This window comes from Eublepharis macularius, chromosome 6 (genome assembly GCF_028583425.1).
Source record: "Eublepharis macularius isolate TG4126 chromosome 6, MPM_Emac_v1.0, whole genome shotgun sequence".
In the NCBI taxonomy this organism is placed as follows: Eukaryota; Metazoa; Chordata; class Lepidosauria; order Squamata; family Eublepharidae; genus Eublepharis; species Eublepharis macularius.
Genome location: NC_072795.1, coordinates 24,653,841 through 24,672,821, shown reverse-complemented (window position 1 = coordinate 24,672,821; position 18,981 = coordinate 24,653,841). Strand labels below are relative to the sequence as shown.

The following is an 18,981-nucleotide window of genomic DNA, read 5'->3' as shown; positions in this document are numbered from 1 at the left end:
AAGGGCTCAGGATGGATTACAATTATTACAATGCTGCTAGTAGGATAAAATCCAGAAGACATCCTCCCTGCTTGCTCCTGTGAATTTTGAATTTGGTTGACAATTGGATTATTCGCAGGGGTGCCGATGTACAAGATGAGGCAAAGGCACAAATCGTATAAAGTTGATTGAGCTGAGGTATTATGTGAAATTCAAATGTTTGAAACATGAAAGAGCATGCCTTCACTCCGACCTCCTCGATCTACATCTTGGCTACTTCTGTTTTTCCATTTGCAGAAGTAAAGCACAGCCAACTAAGAGGATTGTTGCCACTGTGCACGTTTAGCAGATCAATAACCTTGTGAGACATTCGGCATCATGGTGCAGCACAGTGCAGAAAGTTCCAGGTTCAGTCCGTGGAACTTTTTGCACAGCAATCTATCAACCCAAGAGAGGTTCAGATTAAGAAGAGAAAGAGGATGGCTTGGATCCAGCAATGTGCGAGAAGAAATGGGCTTAACACAGTTCCACTTCATCAAGATCTTGATGTGCAACACCTAGTGCTTTCCTTCCTGTATATATTAAGGTGGCCAGAAATTGGTTGCACAGTGTCTTGCCAAGCGGGGATATGATAAGCTAGACTTAGCCCAAGCAATTACCATGGTTTTTTTCTTGCATTTTGCTTGCACAAGATTGTTAGCACAAGTGGAAATTTTGCACTGGATCCAACCCAATTTCTAGCCATATCCTATATTCATTTAAGCATTTCAGTTTTCAGTACTTCAGCATTCCAATTCTGGTACATATTGGCCCTTTTCCATGTCTGCATGTGCCAGTAGCCTGGCAACTGTGTGTATCGAGAGCATGTACTGCCTGTCATACACACAGTCATCATGTTTTCTGACCAGGGGAATGCTCTGTTTTGTCTGTGTGTGCTGTTTTGATATATACCTGCCAGAATTCAGGAAAATCCAGTGGCTTGTTCGTATGTACTGAAGCTGTCCACACATGAAAAATGCAAGCATTGCCTTGTCCAGACAGAATGGCAGCCTCACATATTGGGCTGATCTTCACATGGTTGGTGACTGCCTGGTATATGCATGGACTTAATTTATTTATGTTATTTATAGTCCTCTTTTCTAACTGAGACTCAAGGCAGTGTGAATCATTACGATCAACGGCTTGGTCATTCAATAACAATGCAGTATGGATTGAAGAAATCTGAAACAATGTTGAATACAGAGCTGAAGCAATGCTGAAACAAAACATGAGAAAGACATGGCATATTAAATGAAGCAAAGGCTACCAAATAGCTACACAGTAGTAGAGTCTACAGTTCCTGTCCCTTTACCAGAGCATCTCTCAGAACCATTTCCTTACAGCACAGCCCTATTACTTGTGTAAAAAAGCCCTCCCAAATATTTCAGTTCTGCATCATTTGCAGAAAGCCAAGAGAGTGGGAGCTCTTCCTTGACCTCTTCAGGCAAGCTGTTCCTTAAGGTGGGGGATACTACAGCGAATGCACATGTGCAGGCAGCTGTTGATTTTGCCCATTTGCAGGGTGGCATCTGCAGAAGGCCCTATTCAGATGAGCGAAGCTGCTGTGGCAGAACATAGGGAGAGAAACACTCTTGCTCATGAGGGACCCATGCCATGCAGGACTTTGTATATGATAGCCAATACCTTGAATTGAGCCTGGTAACTTATAGGTAGCCAGTGGAGTGACTGCTGAGTGGGAGTAAAATGCATGCTCCGCCTCACTTCCAATAATACCTGATAAATATTATTGGAAGTGAGGGTACCAGGGCTCATTTTGAGAGGGAACGCACAGGAATGCAGTTCCAGTAGTTCCCCAAAGAGGTCACATGTCAGGTGGCCCCGCCCACCTGACTCGGCCATTTTGGGCCCGTTTTGGCCTGGATTGGGGCCGAAACAGCCCGGATTGGGCCTCTGACGGGTGCTGGATCACTCTCCCGCTCAGCAGCGGCCCGATCCTGACCATTTTGGGTCCCTTTTTGGCCATTTCAGCCCCTTTTTGCCATTTTGGGCCCAATTTCGGCCCTGAATGGCCAGGATTGGGTCCAAAACAGCCAGGATAGGTGATGTCAGGGGGTGTGGCATATGCAAATCAGTTATGCTAATGACACATTTCAGGTGCTGTCAAGGGGTGTAGCATATGCTAATGAGTTGTGCTAATAAGTTATGCTAATGAGTTCTTCCAGCTCTTTTTCTATGAAATGACCCCTGGAGGGTACCCGAGCTGCAGAGTTGACTTTGAGGGGAAACCTTTGTAGAGTGCATTGCAGGAGTCTATCTCAGTGTTATTATGACATGGATCCATGTGGCTAGGTCAGCCATGTCAAGGTAGGGGGGCATCTTCCAGGCTAGACTGAGTTGGAAGAAGGCATTTTTCGCAGCTGCAGTAACTTGCGTCTCTAGCAGCAATATAACCACAACGGCACCCCATCAAAAGTGGAGAGCACAGTGTCTTTCAATATCTACACCTTTTCTGCCAGGATCACTTCCACCTTGCCTGGGTTCAGCAAACCTATTATGGGGACTTAAATGACTAAGCTACCCTTACGTTGTTCACTCCGGGTGGGAAGCTGTGTTGATCCGCAGTAGATGACAAAGGGAGCTTGACTCCAAAATCTTAACCTCTGGAAAATCTTGTTGGTCTGTATGGTACGACTGGACTTGAACCTTGCTCATTATGTTGTTCATTATTGCAAAGAATTCCGGGGACACTTCAGAGTGTGTGGAGGGGATGTTTAGCTCTTTAGGAATGCTTTCTTAATGTGTCCTTGCGTGGTATGTGAATTAAACTCTTCTCCCCCCACCCACCCCACCCCGCTGTTAAAAGTGTTAATAAAATGAAACCAATGATAGCTTTTATAGCCCACTGATGCGCTAATATCATGAGACATAATTGCAGTTTCTGCACCATAAGTGACAGCTTTCGTCGCTTATAAAACTACGCTCCAGTACATGCAATAATGTCGCCCTTAGACTTGAACTGGAGCTATTACAGATGGCAGTCACATATGGTGAATCTTAGCTACTGCCCTTTTAATTAAATTACAACTGGGGAATAGCTTCTGGGAGTCAATACCAAAATGCCAGATTTCACAGTCAGATACAGAATATGCAACTCCTGTGTTCGATGAGACGTGCGGATCCTCAAAAAAGAAGTTATGAGTATCATAGTGCTATTAAATGAACTGCTGGTGCAAGCACAATTAAAATACTGATATGAGATGCCATTTGCCCCATCTCAGAAAAGGATATGAGAGAACTGGTGAGGTGACGGTTCAAAAAAGGACAATGGAGATGACCAAGGGGATGGAGTGCTTGCCTGTCTCAGCTACCAAAATTCAGAGCTGTCAACATCTTTCCTTGGTCTTTAAAGAAAGCTAAGCTATATTAGGAATGGGGCCATGGCTCAGTGGTAGAGCATCTGCCATACAGAAGGTCCTAGATTCGATCCTTAACATCTCCAGTTAAAAAAAGGATAACAACAACATTTGATTTATATACTGCCCTTCAGGACAACTTAACACCCACTCAGAGTGGTTTATGTTGTTATTCCCATAACAAACACCCTGTGAGGTGGGTGGGGCTAAGAGAGCTCCTCGAAGCTGTGACTGACCCAAGGTCGCCCAGCTGGATTCAAGCGGAGGAGTGGGGAATCAAACCCGGTTCTCCAGATTAGAGTCCCACACTCTTAACCACTGCACCAAACTTGATCAAACTAGGTGATGTGAAAGAGTAGACAACAATAATCTTAGTCAATGGTCTAAGTATAAGGCAGCTCCCTGTATTTAGTTACCATCACCAGCTTTTGTGGCAGTGAGTTCTTTCTGTTAATCATGTATTATTGAAGTAGTACTTCCCTTTAGCTGCGTGGTTTGGCCCTGACACAATGCAAAACCATGGTTTATTTTAACTATGGTTTGTGAAACAAGGATATGGCCCCTAGATGATCACTCATCTCCTGATTCAATAAATACTTGTTTCATTGCCTTCCTTTTGACCAAGAGTGTATAAGGGCGGTGTTGATGAACATGGCAGGATGTCCACAGTCGTACATCATCCAAAGCCATAGTTAAGATTGGGATCTTCAAACCATAGCTTCAGATCCTGGTTTAGAGGACCCTAACTAAGTGTAGGTAGTGAAGGTCGTCTGTATCCAAGCAGTCTTGCTAACCATAGTTAAATTAAATCATGCATTATATCCATAGTATCACTGGTTGAACCAGTCTTTATCTTTTGAAATAGCAAAGGAAAAAAATTACCCATTCTCCTCTGCATGTTGGTGGTAACTATCAACCTCCTTCGTTAGCTTTATAAAGTAAGAAGAACCTCAGTTCCTTCAGCCACTTCAGGTGATCATTTTGGTTGGCCTTTTCCAGACTTTTCCCAGCTCTGTGAGATCCTTGTTGAGTTGTTTACTAGAGTTATTTCTGACTGGAATCTCGAGTGCCCCATAACAGTTATGGGTCATGACTCTCAGGTTGTGGAGACCCGCCTGCTGAGTTGCAAGCCACTATTGATCTGCTGTTTTCCTTACCTTTTGGCAGGACCTGCGGCTAGTGCATATGTGCAAGGGCATCACACCTCTTGCCTCTCTGTGTACATACTGAGAAGAACAGAAGAACAGCAAGGTGAAGTCAGTGAGAGGAGAGGATTCCTCTATGGCTCTGACCTTTAGCTTGTTCCTCACCACCATACACTTCCTGGTGCTTAGGTTGTATTTCCTGTTCTGGGCTCCCTTGGTCTGCTGCTCACAGTCCTGCCCTTGAAGAAGTCATAACCTTGTCACTGTGATGTGCCATACTTCTATCTGAGGATTAAAGGTGGGCCAAGGCCAGGAAAGGCTGAAAACTACAGCCCAATGAGGTACGAGGTGCTTGCTAATGGAAAGCCTGCCTTACTTGTGACCCACCGAAATGACTCACAACTTGATAGCCAGGCATGCAATCTGTCAGCTATTTGACATCCTCCTTGTTTTGGCAAGTCCATGCAGGTTTATCAGGTCCTTGGTGGGCTGCCACACGTGGGCTGCCAGACTTCGTTTGCTGTGGCTTGTGGTGTTGGCCACCATGCCATCCCTCTAAAAAAATCATTTTGCTTTGGAGAGTTCTATGTAAGCAGGCTTTAATTGCTTTCCTAAAGAGCTGTCCTTTCCTAATCTCCAAGATGACATCTTTGCTGTCATTTTATTTATCCTTCTAAATTGGACGGCATGCTGCCAACAAAATGGAAATCGACGTCAAGGTTTCCTGGTTCCAGAAAACAAGCACATAGGTGAATCAACAGCTGGTGTTCAAATGCTGCCGTTTAAGTTATTGGCTCTCATCGCACGTGGAAGCATGCATACCATTAAACATCACTAAGGGAAGCAGAGCAAATCTAGAAACATGTAATCTGTGACATATGGCCATAAGGATACTGTGCGCCAAGGTGACAAGCTTGGATAACTCTGTTCACCTCTCTGGAATATTATAGATCAGGACAAAAAGTTCTTGCAAAGCACAGAAAAGCAAGCTGACATTGGCTGCAATACTCCAAATCTCACAGTCAAACAGCTTGCCATTGTTTTGTACTAACACTTTGCAAAATAAATATATAGACTTGGACGCCCCCTCCCAAGAATGGCTTTGTGGGACGTCTGCTAGGGGAGGGGAGAACTGGTGAAAAGCACCTTCCTTCCGTGCATAGAGATTCTACGTAGGATTCAACCCATAATCTGAAAACTCAGACCTGTGTTCAAAGAAAGTTGATCCAATCCCAAATGCTAATTCAGTCGAGTCAGCCAGCTATCTTTGATAAATTTATGCAAACGTACAACTGAAACAAAATGAATCCTATCAAGTCAATGGAAGAAATTCCAAATATAGCTGATCTTTGAAGCAATAATTTACAACTCAAACACTCCCAAATTATTCAGTCTTAGAAGCCTACTTGGGTCCAATAAGAGCTACCCAACATTTTGATTTCCATCTTCATCAGTAGCTATTATGCAGCATACGGAAGTTCAGTTCAATGTATATTCATAAAACATCATTTATATCTTCTTCACTGCAGAATAGGGGGAAATTCTCAAATAAGGCTTCAAGGTGCTAGAAATTCCAGGTTTGACCTTGCTGAACGAAGTGGACTCCAAAATTGCATTGATCGGACAGCGTGCATCTGTTTACAGTTGATCAGATGGCTGAGAAAGAGCAAACCAAAGATGAAGAGACAGAGGTGATGTGGATTGGGGTGGCTGATGAAGAGATTGATTTAATGTGCAGATTGCCTTCTCCCATTGAGTAAAAATCTTGCCAGTACTTTTGGACTCAGTGCTGTTATTAGAGGAGAAAATTGGTAGCGTGCCAGAAGTGCTTTCTTCTATTTGCTTCTGGTTAGCAGATTATTCTCCCTTCTAGACTCACCTGACCTAGCCATGCTGATCCTTTTATTTAAGTAGTATAATTAATTTACCTGCTGCCTTTCGGCCACATTTGGGGTTCTCAAGGTGACTTTCAACAGTTTTAAAGCTATTTAAACTATTGATGATTGCACAAGATGGGGAATAATAAAAGAAGCCATGCTTCTGGAATACTGTGGTTGGATTGCTGTAATAGGATTCACATGGTACTGCCCCTTGAAGACTGTTTGGAAATTTCTTTTGGTACAGAATGTGGCTGCTTGCTTATTTTCTGAGAATGTATTCACATAATATCAAGAAAAAAACATTGTTAGTTTTCTTCTCTGCTGAATGTTAAGTGCTGAGTCTTACCTTTTACATCCCTAAAGGAGAGGAGAGGGCAGGACAAATCATCTCCCTCTCTTGGAGGGAGGCCAGCCACAGCTGTCAGTGCTCTGCCCTTTGGTGGCCGGATGTCCTTCAACTCCATCCAGCTCAATCACTCTGAGGATATTCCACAGCCTCTGCATTTCTGAAGCCCGAAGGGAGCAGAGGCTTCATTACTCCCTCCATAAGTACAACCCACTGGCACCGCCTAGAGCGTAGTGCTCACAAGCAAGTATGGAGTGCCTCTAAAGGTTGCAATTGTAAATTTTCTGCTTTTCAAAAATAATTTGCAAAGGGCAGAGGAAGCAGGTTTCATGCATCAAAAGGAACTTTGATTATGATCCAAATGAGAAGAGTAAATACAAGTTTATGGTACAGACCATCTTTGCTCTACCAAACACAAGTTTATGGCATCAAAAGGAAGGCATGGGAAATAAGATGGGAGAGGGAAAGAATGGCAAGATCTCAGAGGGGAACCTGGCACTCACATTTCTTGTTCTCTGCACACATGCCCACTCCCAAGGTGGTGTGATGACATCACTTCCTAGAAGTGATGTCATCGTGCAGGGCCTGTGAGTGCTCCTGTGCTTTGCAGGGGGCCAATTTGGGTCCCAAACAGGCCCAATTTGCCCTGTTTGGGGCCCAAATCAGCCTGCTGTGAAGCACGCCTGGGAGGCCTGTTCCCCTGCCTTTCCTCCCCTGCCAGCCAGGTATGTGGTGGCAGGGGGTGGAAGATGGGAGCAAGGGATCCCCCACCTCCACCGGGAGACCTGGTAGCCCTAGGTGGGGGATAGGAGACTGGCTTGATCAGTGACCCAGGGTGGTGGTGGGGGTGTAAATCATTCTACTGATATATGAAAAATCCAGCTTCCAGCATTCCTTCACACTACGAAGAAAGAGAGCCCAGGGTGGAATTCCAGGCTTGATTCTTAGGCTGTGCTCCCACGTGTTGGACAATGCACAGTTGATGTGCTTTAGGCATTGTTTGCAACCAGATTTTCCTGTTTTGTACAAATCTGAACCTAGATGTCCCAGATCCTCATCCGACACTCTAAGCACTACAACATGCCAGCTCTCTTGAACTTGTTCCTACTTTTCCTCTTCAGGGCAGCTTATTATGAAATGAAGGGGAATGTTGGCCACCTCCCCCCACCGAAAAAGGTTAATTCAGAAGGAGGAAGGAACACATGTTCTCAGTTGCCATTGCCTGCCTCTGTATAGCAACCCTAGTGGTTTCCCATCCAAGTACTAACCTGGGCCAACCCTGCTTAGCTTCCGAGATCTGGATAGGCTGGGCCATCCTGGTTAATTTACCAAGTCATATATTTAGGGTGTCCCTTGAGTATCTAGAAACACCTACTTTCTTTGTGAATACACTGTCTTTGCCAGAGTTGTGATTAGCATAAACCATAAAGCATTAAAAAACAGTAATTTCATTGTGTTGTGACCTTCTGCCCGGATATACCAGGTCGCCTCTGTTGACTTGTTCCAGAGTTACAGGTAATATTTTACCTGAGATGAACATATACTTTCTGGTATCTGCCCATGGTCCATGGCTAATTGAGTAACTAAAGAGGACATTTATTTTGATCTGCTGAACTTTGGAAGTTGGGGACTCTGGCTAGCCTCCTGTGATCTTGAAATGGAAAAATTATCGAATTCTTCTGCATCTTCAGCTGTTGAAGGAGGCAAGGAGAGAGAAAAACTCTGTATCGCTCAGAGTAATTGTGTGTACACCCCCAGTGGAACTATTCTTCATGTGAGGCATCAAATGAAGGATTCCTTACAGTACAAAAACTGTTTTGTCGGTTTTGCATTCCCAATCTGTCCCCTTGTTCACCTTCAGTTAAGAACGTCGTCAGGCATTACTGTGTTTTGTTCGCTCTTCCCTTCTGCCTGATGTGTTATTTGGCAGGTCTGTATTGAAGGCAGCTGACAAGGTCTTGGCCTTCCAAAGCGGTCTTGCATGCGCTGAACTAAGTGTAACTATTTAGGCTTTTATTTTAAAAACTGACAATTCCTAGGTTGTATTCTGAGCCACCGAAGCGAAGGGGTAAACCTTTTGTTTGGTTTCTCAAACTTGGTGTTTCAAAAGCTGAAGGAAGAGAAAGCCTTGTACTTCTACATCTGTCTCATTTCAGAAGTCAAGTTTGGTTATTTTATTTATTCAAGATGCTTCTACATAGATTTTTTCCAAACTTCCTTTGCTTCTAAACTGGAGCTCTGTTTTGGGAACATCCCCCAAACATCATTTTCCTTGGTTGTCTCCAACCTGAGCACACATTTTCTCAAACCTGGTTTAGTACAATCTTTTCTGAAAAAAATGCATTCCCGCCATCTGGACGAGAAGGTGTGCTTTCTGGAAGGCCCCACCCACATCAGTGCCATTTTTCTTTCATCGGCCTTTTGCAGCTGCCATTTCCCCTTCTGTACCACTGAAAGGCTTTTAGTGGGCCTTGAAATATATAATTGTGGTAGTGTATACCAGGTACTGGTTTCTTTTTTAGAAGCTTCGCCTCAAAAGCCCTCTGGTAGCACAGTGAGGAAAAATGCAGAGGGGGAATGTGGGAAAATGGCAAGTAATGGAGAAATGTGCACTAAAAGCTCCCAACTAAGGTTGCCAGCCTCCAGGTGGTGGCTGGAGATCTCCCAGAATTGCAACTGATCTCCAGGCCATAGAGATCTGTTCCCCTGGAGAAAATGGCTGCTTTGGAGGGAGGACTCTATGGAATTATCGTTCGCTGAAGTCCTTTCCTTCCCAAAGCCTGTCTTCTTTAGGCTTCATCCCTCAAATCTCCAGGAATTTCCCAACCTGGAGCTGGCAACTCCTACTCCCAATGGTGCTAAAAATATGGTCAAATAATTGACAGTTTTCTTCCTTCTTAATGGTACCCCCAAAGATGCCATGTAAATTGGGCTTCCTCACTCTTACTGACAATGATCCAAAGGTATTGTTCCTTGGAGATGTCTGCTTCTCAGCTTTTATATGTGGCTAATTTAAGGTTGCCAAGGCTATAGCCGACACCACCACCACACTACACACACACGACACACACGCTACCCAGAAGTGTATCCCTCATCCAGTATGCATGCTTTGCATTTTTGTTACCCAGGTGGAGAACCTGGCACTTATCCATGTTAAATCGCATCTTGTTCAAATCTGCCCACTTTCCCAGATCTCATTGAATTCGATCCCTATCTTCATGAGTGTTTACTACTACTCCCACTTTTGTGTCATCTGCAGATTTAATGAGTAATCCCTTCACACTCTCACCAATATCACTTTTAAAAATACTGGAAAGCACTGGACCCAAAACAGAGCCCCGTGGCACTCCACAGGACACCTCCCTCCAATCAGACATGATGCCATTGACAACTATTTGGGAGCAGTTATCCAGCTAGTTCTCGATCCATCTAGCCATCCTAGAGTCCATTCTACCATTCCCACTAGAACATCATGAGGAACCTTGTCAAAAGCTTTACTGAAATCTAGATAAACAACATCGACAGCATTCCCATGATCCAGTAATCCTCTCACATGATTGTAGAAGAGGACGTGGTTGGTTTGGGGACAAATCCATGCTGACTTTCCCATATCACCATGTTGTCCATCAGATGCTTGCAGATTGACACCTTTAATATCTGTTCCACTATCTTCTCTGGGACAGACATCTGGCTAACTGGCCTGTAGTTCGCAGGACTGTCCTTACTCCCTTTCTTGAAGATTGGGATGACAAAAACAATAGGAGTAGTGATATCTCACCTTTATTAGGAAGTGGCACGCATGAGATCTCATGATAAATAATAAACTGTGAGAATCCTCTTCAGGTTTATTCAGTGAGAGCTGTTTAGTATTGCATTGAAATATCCACAGGAGCACCTTGTGCAAGTGTATCACTGTATTGGCATAAGTCTGCACATGATGCACTCTTGGATTACTGGCACCTGTTCACCTCTCTCATTTGCCTTTCTATAAAGCATCTCTAACATGTCCATTAGTCCCATTTTTAAAAATTTACCTGCCCTTCCCTTCACATTCTGGTTATTTTAGCATAACATCTACTCTTCCAATGTTAACTAAAATTGCTTTTTTAAAGAGGAGTAGTTGGTTCTGTTTTAAGCCACATTTGGCCGTGGAACCAGAGGTTGAAGGCTTCTTGTATAAAACCATTGAAAACAGAATTGAGCTGTGTATTTTCTATACCCATGAGATGGGAATGTCCTCATTTTATACAGCCATTTGTTGACTGGTGACTCCAGATTTTGCTTGGGTATAGAAATATTCTCAATTAGCTGTGCTGTCTCTTTTTGTTTTTCTGCCATTGTGGCAGTTCTGGTTTCTCCAGTGTTCTCCTCTTGCTGTTTGCAGTGGGCATTGAAAAGAGCAGGTTCCAGACAGTGTCTTCTTGAGAGGGTGGGTGGCTGGAATGACTAATTATAACCCTTTCATTTTCTTCTGGGCATGATCCTTCTAATCTTTTGGAGGCTGCTGCTTGAAATAAAGGAAAAAGAGAATGAAAGCAGGAAAAGAGGAGCTCACCACCAAGCGTAGAAGGTGCCGCTGTCTATAAATAATTTCTTATTCTCACCATTTTGGAAGTTGCTGACAAAGGATAGATGGTTTCATGAAAAAGGAACAATACTTTCAGGAAGAATCTTATAAGGATTAGGCAAAGAAAAGACAAGAATGCTGAAAGACGATTGTGGATTGGGTCGTCTTAATTTGTGGCGCAAGTTGATTTTTTTTTAACAGGGTCTTGCTGTATCTGTGACTCGCATTGTAATGGAGAGAATAGAACACCTGCAGATTCATTTTGTTCTTTGTAGAGCTGAATCTTTGGGGACAGAATAAAGGGAGATGAAAGGGGCAGCAGAGTGGAGAGTGAAAGGAGAGAAGCAGAGAAGGCAGAAATGGCATTCGTACGGTTGTTAACACAACGGAAGAATCGCCTGTCTTTCTAGCGGCTGAGGGTCTAACCCTGTCTGAATGGACTAAAAGGGCAAATCTAATGATTTTTAATTTCCGTTACAGCAGCAGCACCTCCAGCAGTGTCAGCAGGAGCCTTTGGAGACATCGCACTCGTTCCCCAGAGTTTTCAGCTCAAATTTACGAAATGTGAAATTAGCATTTTTAGGTTTTAAATACTGTGCCTTTTCCTCCAATGTTTTCTTTTTTTAAAAAAAAATAGGCATATGCTGAGGAGAAATGTGAGGAGAAATTAACGCCACCATTCCAAATGATGCAGATGAGCCGTTATTGGACCAGTTGAGTTTGTAGGATGGACAGCTCTCCATTCAGGGGTTAAAAAGTGTGGAGTTGGCTGTGTAAGAATTAGAGTTACCTGGTGGTACCACATAAGGTGGCTAGAAGCTGGGGAGGAAACATAAAAAGCACAGTTATAGGCACAGAATCAACAGTGTGTGGCAGTACTCTTGAACTAACACTGTTGGCCTTGGAGATAGATCAAGATGGGTAGCCGTGTTAGTCTGTAACAGTCATGAGATGAGACTCGTGAAAGCTCCATACCTTACCACAATTTTTTTAAGTCATATAGGTGCTACTGGACTCTTGCTCTTTCTACTGTTTGCTTTATCTGCCATATTTTGCTCCCTTTTTTGCTCCCGAGATCAGGGCAGATCAGGCAGAGATCTTTGGGAGGCAGGGGGAGAAGTTGGGAAGATCTTGTTAGCAGCAGCTGAATACCATCAGGGATGAATTATTTCTCCTCTGCTTGCAGGAGCTTAGCCTGAGTGTGGTCAAAGGCACAAACCCTTGGGCATGAGCCGAAGGGCTCTTGGCCCATGGCTCATGGCCTGCAGCCTGCGTTAGGCAGTTCAATGGACCTGGAGCAGTGCCCAGGATATTTTTATTGTAATTGTATTTTGGGATTTCCTAGAAGCTGCTCTGGGAGGGGAGGCAGCATGGTGCAGCCCAATCTCATCAGATCTCAAAAGCCAAGCAGGGCCAGTAGTTGGATGGGAGTCCACCAAGGAAGACTCTGCAGAAGAAGGCAATGGCAAACCACCTCTGCTTCTCACTTGCCTTGAAAGCCCCTTCCTGGGGTCACTATAAGTTAGCTGTGAGTTGACAGCACTTTACAAACACATGAGCTGCTCTAGGACCCTTTGGGGAGGCAAGCAGTGTCGAAATGCCCAAATAAAACAAGGGAGCCAGTTTGGTGTAGTGGTTAGGAGTAGACATGGGCCACGAACAGAAAAAAAAAAGAACACACTGTTCATTGTTTGTTGCCATCCATGAACAATGAACAACGAAAGTGGACGAACCTGACCTGTTACCAAATGTTCGTTGTTCATGGCCCTTTAAAGGTCCCTTTAAACAATCAGCTGGCAGGGGGCAGGGGGGATTCCCCCCTGCTGTCTGCCAGCTGATAGTTTAAAGGACCCTGTCTTGCCACTTGCAAGTGGCAGGGCTCTTTAAACACCCCACAACCCACAGCCCCCACCCCCTGCCCCACCCCAGAACTGCCGGACTGCTGCTGCCTTGTGCGAGAGGGGTGGGAAGATTCTCCCTGTCCCTCTTGCACCCGAAGAGTGGGCAGCGCTGGGCTGCTGCAGCCTACTGCAAGAGGGGTGGGGAGATTTTCCCCATCCCTCTCGCCCTGGGAGAGCTGGCACCGCCGGGCTGCTGTGACCCAGTGCGAGACGGGCGGAGAGATTCCCCCCGTCTCTCTTGCACCGGGAGAGCCAGTGCCGCCGGGCTACTGCGGCCTGGTGCAAGATGGGTGGGGAGATTCTCCCCGTTCCTCTCACACTGGGAGAGCCAGCGGCACCGGTCTGCTGCGGCCAGGTGCGAGAGGGGCAGGGAGAATCTCCATGGGATCCATGGCCCTTTCCTGTCATTTACAGCGGAAATGTCATTCCTGTCATTTCACAGTAGAAAAAACTGGACTGTCTGTTTGAAGCTACTTTGAGGGGTTAACTTACAAACCAGAAGGAAAGCCAGAAGGAGTTCAGAGTTCAGACAGTCCATGCCTATGTTGCCAGGGGAATTGATTGAAAGGTGCCAGACTTTCTGGCTTGACAAACAGATGACGAACACAACAAACGAGGCTTGCAACGGCTACTTGTTCGTTTAGAATGGGGCCTCACGAACAGCTTGTTCACGAACAGCAGATTGGGGTGTTTGTGGCTTTTTTTTGTTCATACTGCTGTTCATGCTCATCTCTAAGGAGTGGCAGGACTCATTATGGAGAGCCAGGTTTGATTCCCCACTCCTTCGCTTGAAACCAGCTGGGTGACCTTGGGACAGTCACAGCTCTTCCAGAGTCCCCTCAGCCCCACCCACCTCACAGGATAACACACTTTGTAAACCACTTTTAGTAGGTGTTAAATTGTCCTGAAGGGCGGTATATAAATCAAATGTTGTTGTTGTTATAAATATAGAATGCTTGAAGCATCCTTGAAAGCCAACGGGTGTGTATTACTCTGCTATGTTCACTTCCACACACTTGTATCCAAATCCTGCCTGAACCTTCAAGCCATCATTGGCATCATTTCCTAAGGGAACTACACATCTTTTTAATTTTTTTTAAAAAAACATAACGCAGCAGAAAGCTTTCTGGTACACCACCAACCAAAGCAGTCAGCCTGTACCCATTAACATAGTAATTTTTTGTTAACTTTCACATTAACTTTCTGTTAATTCTCCAAGTAAAAGCTGTATAAAATTAATAGTGCCAGTTTAATGTATGCTTTGTAAGATGGTGAGCAGAGGTATATTTTCTTCAAATCGAAACTTGGTTTGCAGTCTGTCGCCAAATCGCCATATCCCTCAAGTGATTTCTCTTTCTGCTTGTCATGACGAAATCTCTCCTGAAAACTGCTTGTTGAAGAAGTGCTAGACTTAACTTGGTTGTGTAGAAGTCTTGTTTGTTACTGTTTACTCTGGGTTGGGCCCACTCCCCAGCTTTTCTCTTCATTAGGACCCTAAGTGGTTAACATAATCTTCTTCCATTTTAACTTCACAACAGCAAGCCTGTGAACAGAGCAATCTGGTCTCCTGTTCTGGTGGGAGGTCTCTAGGCTACAGCCCTGGTCCTCCACTGCTGCTTGGTTGGGTGATTGTGAGAAAATAAGATGGAAATCGCCACCACTCCAATGTCACAATGTCACTTCCAGCATGAAGTGGAACCCAGTTTTACCATAGAGTTTCAGTGGAATTCGAGAGTGTCACCCTAATGTGATGACATTACTTCTGGGTTTGGCTGGAGGTGCCATCAGTGCAACAGCAATTTACATGCCCCAAACCCCACTGTCTCCAGCTAGTGGCCAGCACTGGACAGGGAACCCTTCCTATAAAGCAGGTTAGGTTAAGACAGAGACAGAGACAGAGAGAGAGCTATAATGGCCCAAGCTCACGCAACACATTTCCATAGCAGAGTGGGGATTCAAACCTAGTTCTCCTGGATCCTAGTTCAACACTCTAGCCACTGCACCATGCTGTATTCCACAAACACAGCTAGTTTGTAGAAGTGATGTTTACTGTCTTCCTCCAGCAGCCTCCTGCACTGCCCTCAAAAACATTCCTAAGGTTGTGGGGAGGTCCTCAGGAATACTGCAGAATGTAGGTTAGGGAATTGCTTGGGGAAGAGGAAACCACCAGAAATATCCCTTCCTCACTATTGTGCAAGCAGAGCAAGTTCCATGAACAAAATAAAAACTCTCACGGGGCGGCGGGGGGGAGGGTTCTGCCAGTCTTGCTTTAACTCCCTGTACTACACTGTATATTTTCCTTTGGGTTCCCTGACTCTCAGAAGTAGGTTTTTATTTGGGACTTTTGGGCATGCTGATTGTGTGCCCCAAAATCATTTTGTTCAAAATTATGTGCACACGTGCTTTAGAGTATGATACATTAAATCTACTGTGCCTTTTTTCTGAGTAAACATGCAAAGGCTGAGGTTAGTACATCAGTAAAGTATGTGGGGGTGAGCTGACATTTTAGCCTTTACAGAATTTCAAACCTGTTAACAGTTTTCTGACAGGTAGTTTTTACCTTGAGAAAACATCAAGCATCTGTAAACTTTTTTCAGTGTGTGACATAATCACCTTTCCATGCTCAACACAGCTCTGATAAATTTCAGTCGTGGTGTATGGGGTGCTATCTTAGCCTAGCGGTCACAGTTTTAGTTCTAAAGGAATGGGTAAATACGAATCACCTGTTCAGGGAATAAAAAGCCCCCCAGTCACTTATACAATGGTAGAATTTGTGAGGTGTCACACCAAAACATGGCTGTTTTATATGGCATACACAAAACTTGGAGAGCATTTGAGTTTCATTAGTCCTGGTAATATTGTTTCCATTTTTTTTGGTAATGACTTTTTCTTTATTGATTTAAGGGTAAGACAACCCTAAATTTGGGGAAATCAGTATCTCTTTGCATATCTAAGTTCAGTTGTGTGATGTAGAAAAAGGAAACACTTTTTAGGGGCGGGATAAGGTAAGGTAAAGGTAGTCCACTGTGCAAGCACCAAGTCATTACTGACCCATGGGGGGATGTTGCATCACAACTTTTTCTTGGCAGACTTTTTACTGGGTGGTTTGCCATTGCCTTCCTCAGTTATCTACACTTTACCCCAGGAAACTGGGTACTCATTTTACTGATCTCAGAAGGATGGAAGGCTGAGTCAATCTTGAGCTGGCTACTTGAACCTGGCTTTCCCCAAATTTCCCCAAATTGAGGGTGCTCGTTTCCAGCACTTGATAACCAAAAAATGTTCTCCCATTTCACTCATTTCGAAACCTCTCTCAATGTGAAATCTAACACTACATCATACTTTTTGTTTGGTTTTGATTTGGGACTTTGCTTTGGACCAATGGGGCTATCTCATTCAGTGTGAAATGTATTGAAGTTCTACTGGCATAATCCTAAAATAAGCTGTGGGACTTTAACAGTATGATATATACTCAAACTGGCTACAGAACTATACAATACTGGCTATTAATACTTCTCCTGGATAAACCAGTGCCCATGGTACAATCCTAAGCAGTTACACCTTTCTCAGCCCATTGACTTCAATGGGTGTTGCAGGGTGTAACTCTGTTTAGGATAGCACTGTCATATTGGGAAAAGTCCAGGGATATACCAGTGTCAAGTTATACCAGACTAACCAGATATGTGTGCAGCCAATGCTGTAGGATTGCATGGCCCAGCACTCAACTTTGAATCATCCCTAATATCGAAGCATGGATGTGTTGTATGTTGTTTATCTCCACAGAATTAAGAATGAAATTCTTTGACCAGTCCATTACCATTCTGGAAATTAACTACAACTCCGGACGTCTTGTCCGGAATACGTAGGGTAGCCAACTTCCATGTGGGCACTCGAGTTTTCCCAGAACTACCTTTGATTCCCAGAATCTCCACAGATCTCCATGGAGATGGCGTGGCTTTAGTGCATCTACTTGGCATGCAACAGGTCCTAGGTTCAATCCCCAGCATCTTCAGTTCCAAAAAGAGTGCAAGTACAATTGATCTCCAGGCAACAGAGATCAGTTCCCCTGGAGAAAATGGCTGCTTTGAAAGATGGATTCTATGGTGTTATACCCTGCTGAGGACCATCCCTTCCCCAAGCTCCACCAAATGTCCAGGAGTTTTCCATCCCAAAGATGGCAACCCTAGAGGTCTGATTTATGTGTCCATGTGTATATGACTACAGAGATGGGTTCCTCTGGAGGAAATGGTAGAATATGGGAGGAAATGGGAGATTGGAGGACAAACACTATGACATTTCCACTGAGCTTCTCCTACCCATCCCACTTTGCTATCTACATGAACTACCCCCAAATCTATAGGAATTTCCCAAACTGGAATTGGCAGCCCTAGGAATATGGTTAAAATCTAAATATATCCTCAGTGAATCTCCCAATAGTACCTTCATTGCTCAGTTTCAAGCACCAACTACAAACACTCATGTTCAGCCAGGCTTTAAATCCTTGGTTTAATGCTACCTCTTAATCATCATCTCCAGAGTTTTATTAATTTGATGTCAAATTATAATGTTTATGCTTAATCCTTTTTAAAATTTCTATCTGACATCATTTTACCTGTTGGAATTTGTATTTGTTGCTAATACGTTTAGGGTTTTAATTGATAAGTGGCTGGTTATATAATTACAGGCGCACATGATGCTGCTATTTTCATTGTTGTTTGCGGCCATGGTTTTCATTGCTGATTGTAAACTTGGATGCCTTAGGAGTTCTGTGATTGTGAGGTGGTACCTAATGGTTCAGTCCTGTGCAGGGGTGGATTTATTTCAGAGATCTTAGGCTGGAATAGCTCTGTGTAGAATTGCACTGTAAAGACCTAATATATCATAGCATGCTCTTGTGCATACTCTCTCATGGAGTCTTATTAGGGTTGCCAGGTCCCTTGAGTCCCCCAGCAGGAGACTAGGAGCCTGGCACTTACCCTGTGGAGGCTCCAGCATCTTTTGTTGTGCGTGTGCACAGTGCGCGTGTGCTCCTGGCGTGCGTGATGATGTCACTTCCAGGAAGTAATGCCATCATGCAGGTCAAAGGGCAGCCAGGAGTGCTTCTGCACTCGCCAAAGTGCTGAACTGCCCCCCCACCTCCAGCCAACATGAGCGCCCCCCCCCCCGCTGGCCAGGTAAGTGGGCGCAGGGGGAGGAGGTGGGAGCAGGAGATCCCCCGTCCCAGGTGAGGGAATGGCAAGCCTAAATCTTATCTACATAAAACTAACAAAATGCCCATCAGTGTGATAAGCAGACTGTATCTGGAGGCATGCCGATGTATCTTGAGAGCTCATGGGGGTACTGCAAAGCATCTTTGTGCCATGGACCAAGCGTTTATTATCTTAAATGATGCAGAGAAAAAGAAAGTAAAAAAGCAAGGGTGTCAAGTTACAATAGTGTTGCCCTGCAAAAGCAGCATTTCTCTTTGGACATCTAATTAATTGGACATCTAATTAATTAGACATCTTCTTCATTTTAACAACGATACAGCCAGTGGGTAAAAAACTATCAAGTAGCATTACTTATAACTTACATAATGATTTGAAAACTTGGTGCTGGCTTGCCCTGCAAGGTGGGTCACTGTAATTCACACTTTGTAGAAAGAAAATGGAGGCTGATAGCAAATTGCCCTCAGATACATAGTGAGTCAATGGCAGAAGTAGGATTTGATCAAAATCCCCTTAGTAGAGTCCTTTCCCCCCACCACCAGC

General features: G+C 44.3%; 1 protein-coding gene across 2 annotated transcripts in view; it reads left to right on the top strand.

The window, feature by feature from the left end:
• Positions 1-18,981, top strand: part of SERPINI1 (serpin family I member 1) — a 122,580-nt gene that overhangs the window by 49,893 nt on the left and 53,706 nt on the right. The window contains exons 2-3 of one of the 2 annotated variants that reach the window (XM_054984157.1): positions 4,560-4,878; positions 6,067-6,228. The exons of the other annotated variant lie outside the window; for it this stretch is intronic. Coding sequence (XP_054840132.1) covers positions 6,190-6,228 — 39 coding nt within the window. The 5' untranslated portion in view covers positions 4,560-4,878; positions 6,067-6,189. The remainder of the gene's footprint in view (positions 1-4,559; positions 4,879-6,066; positions 6,229-18,981) is intronic. 2 annotated transcript variants of the gene reach the window in all.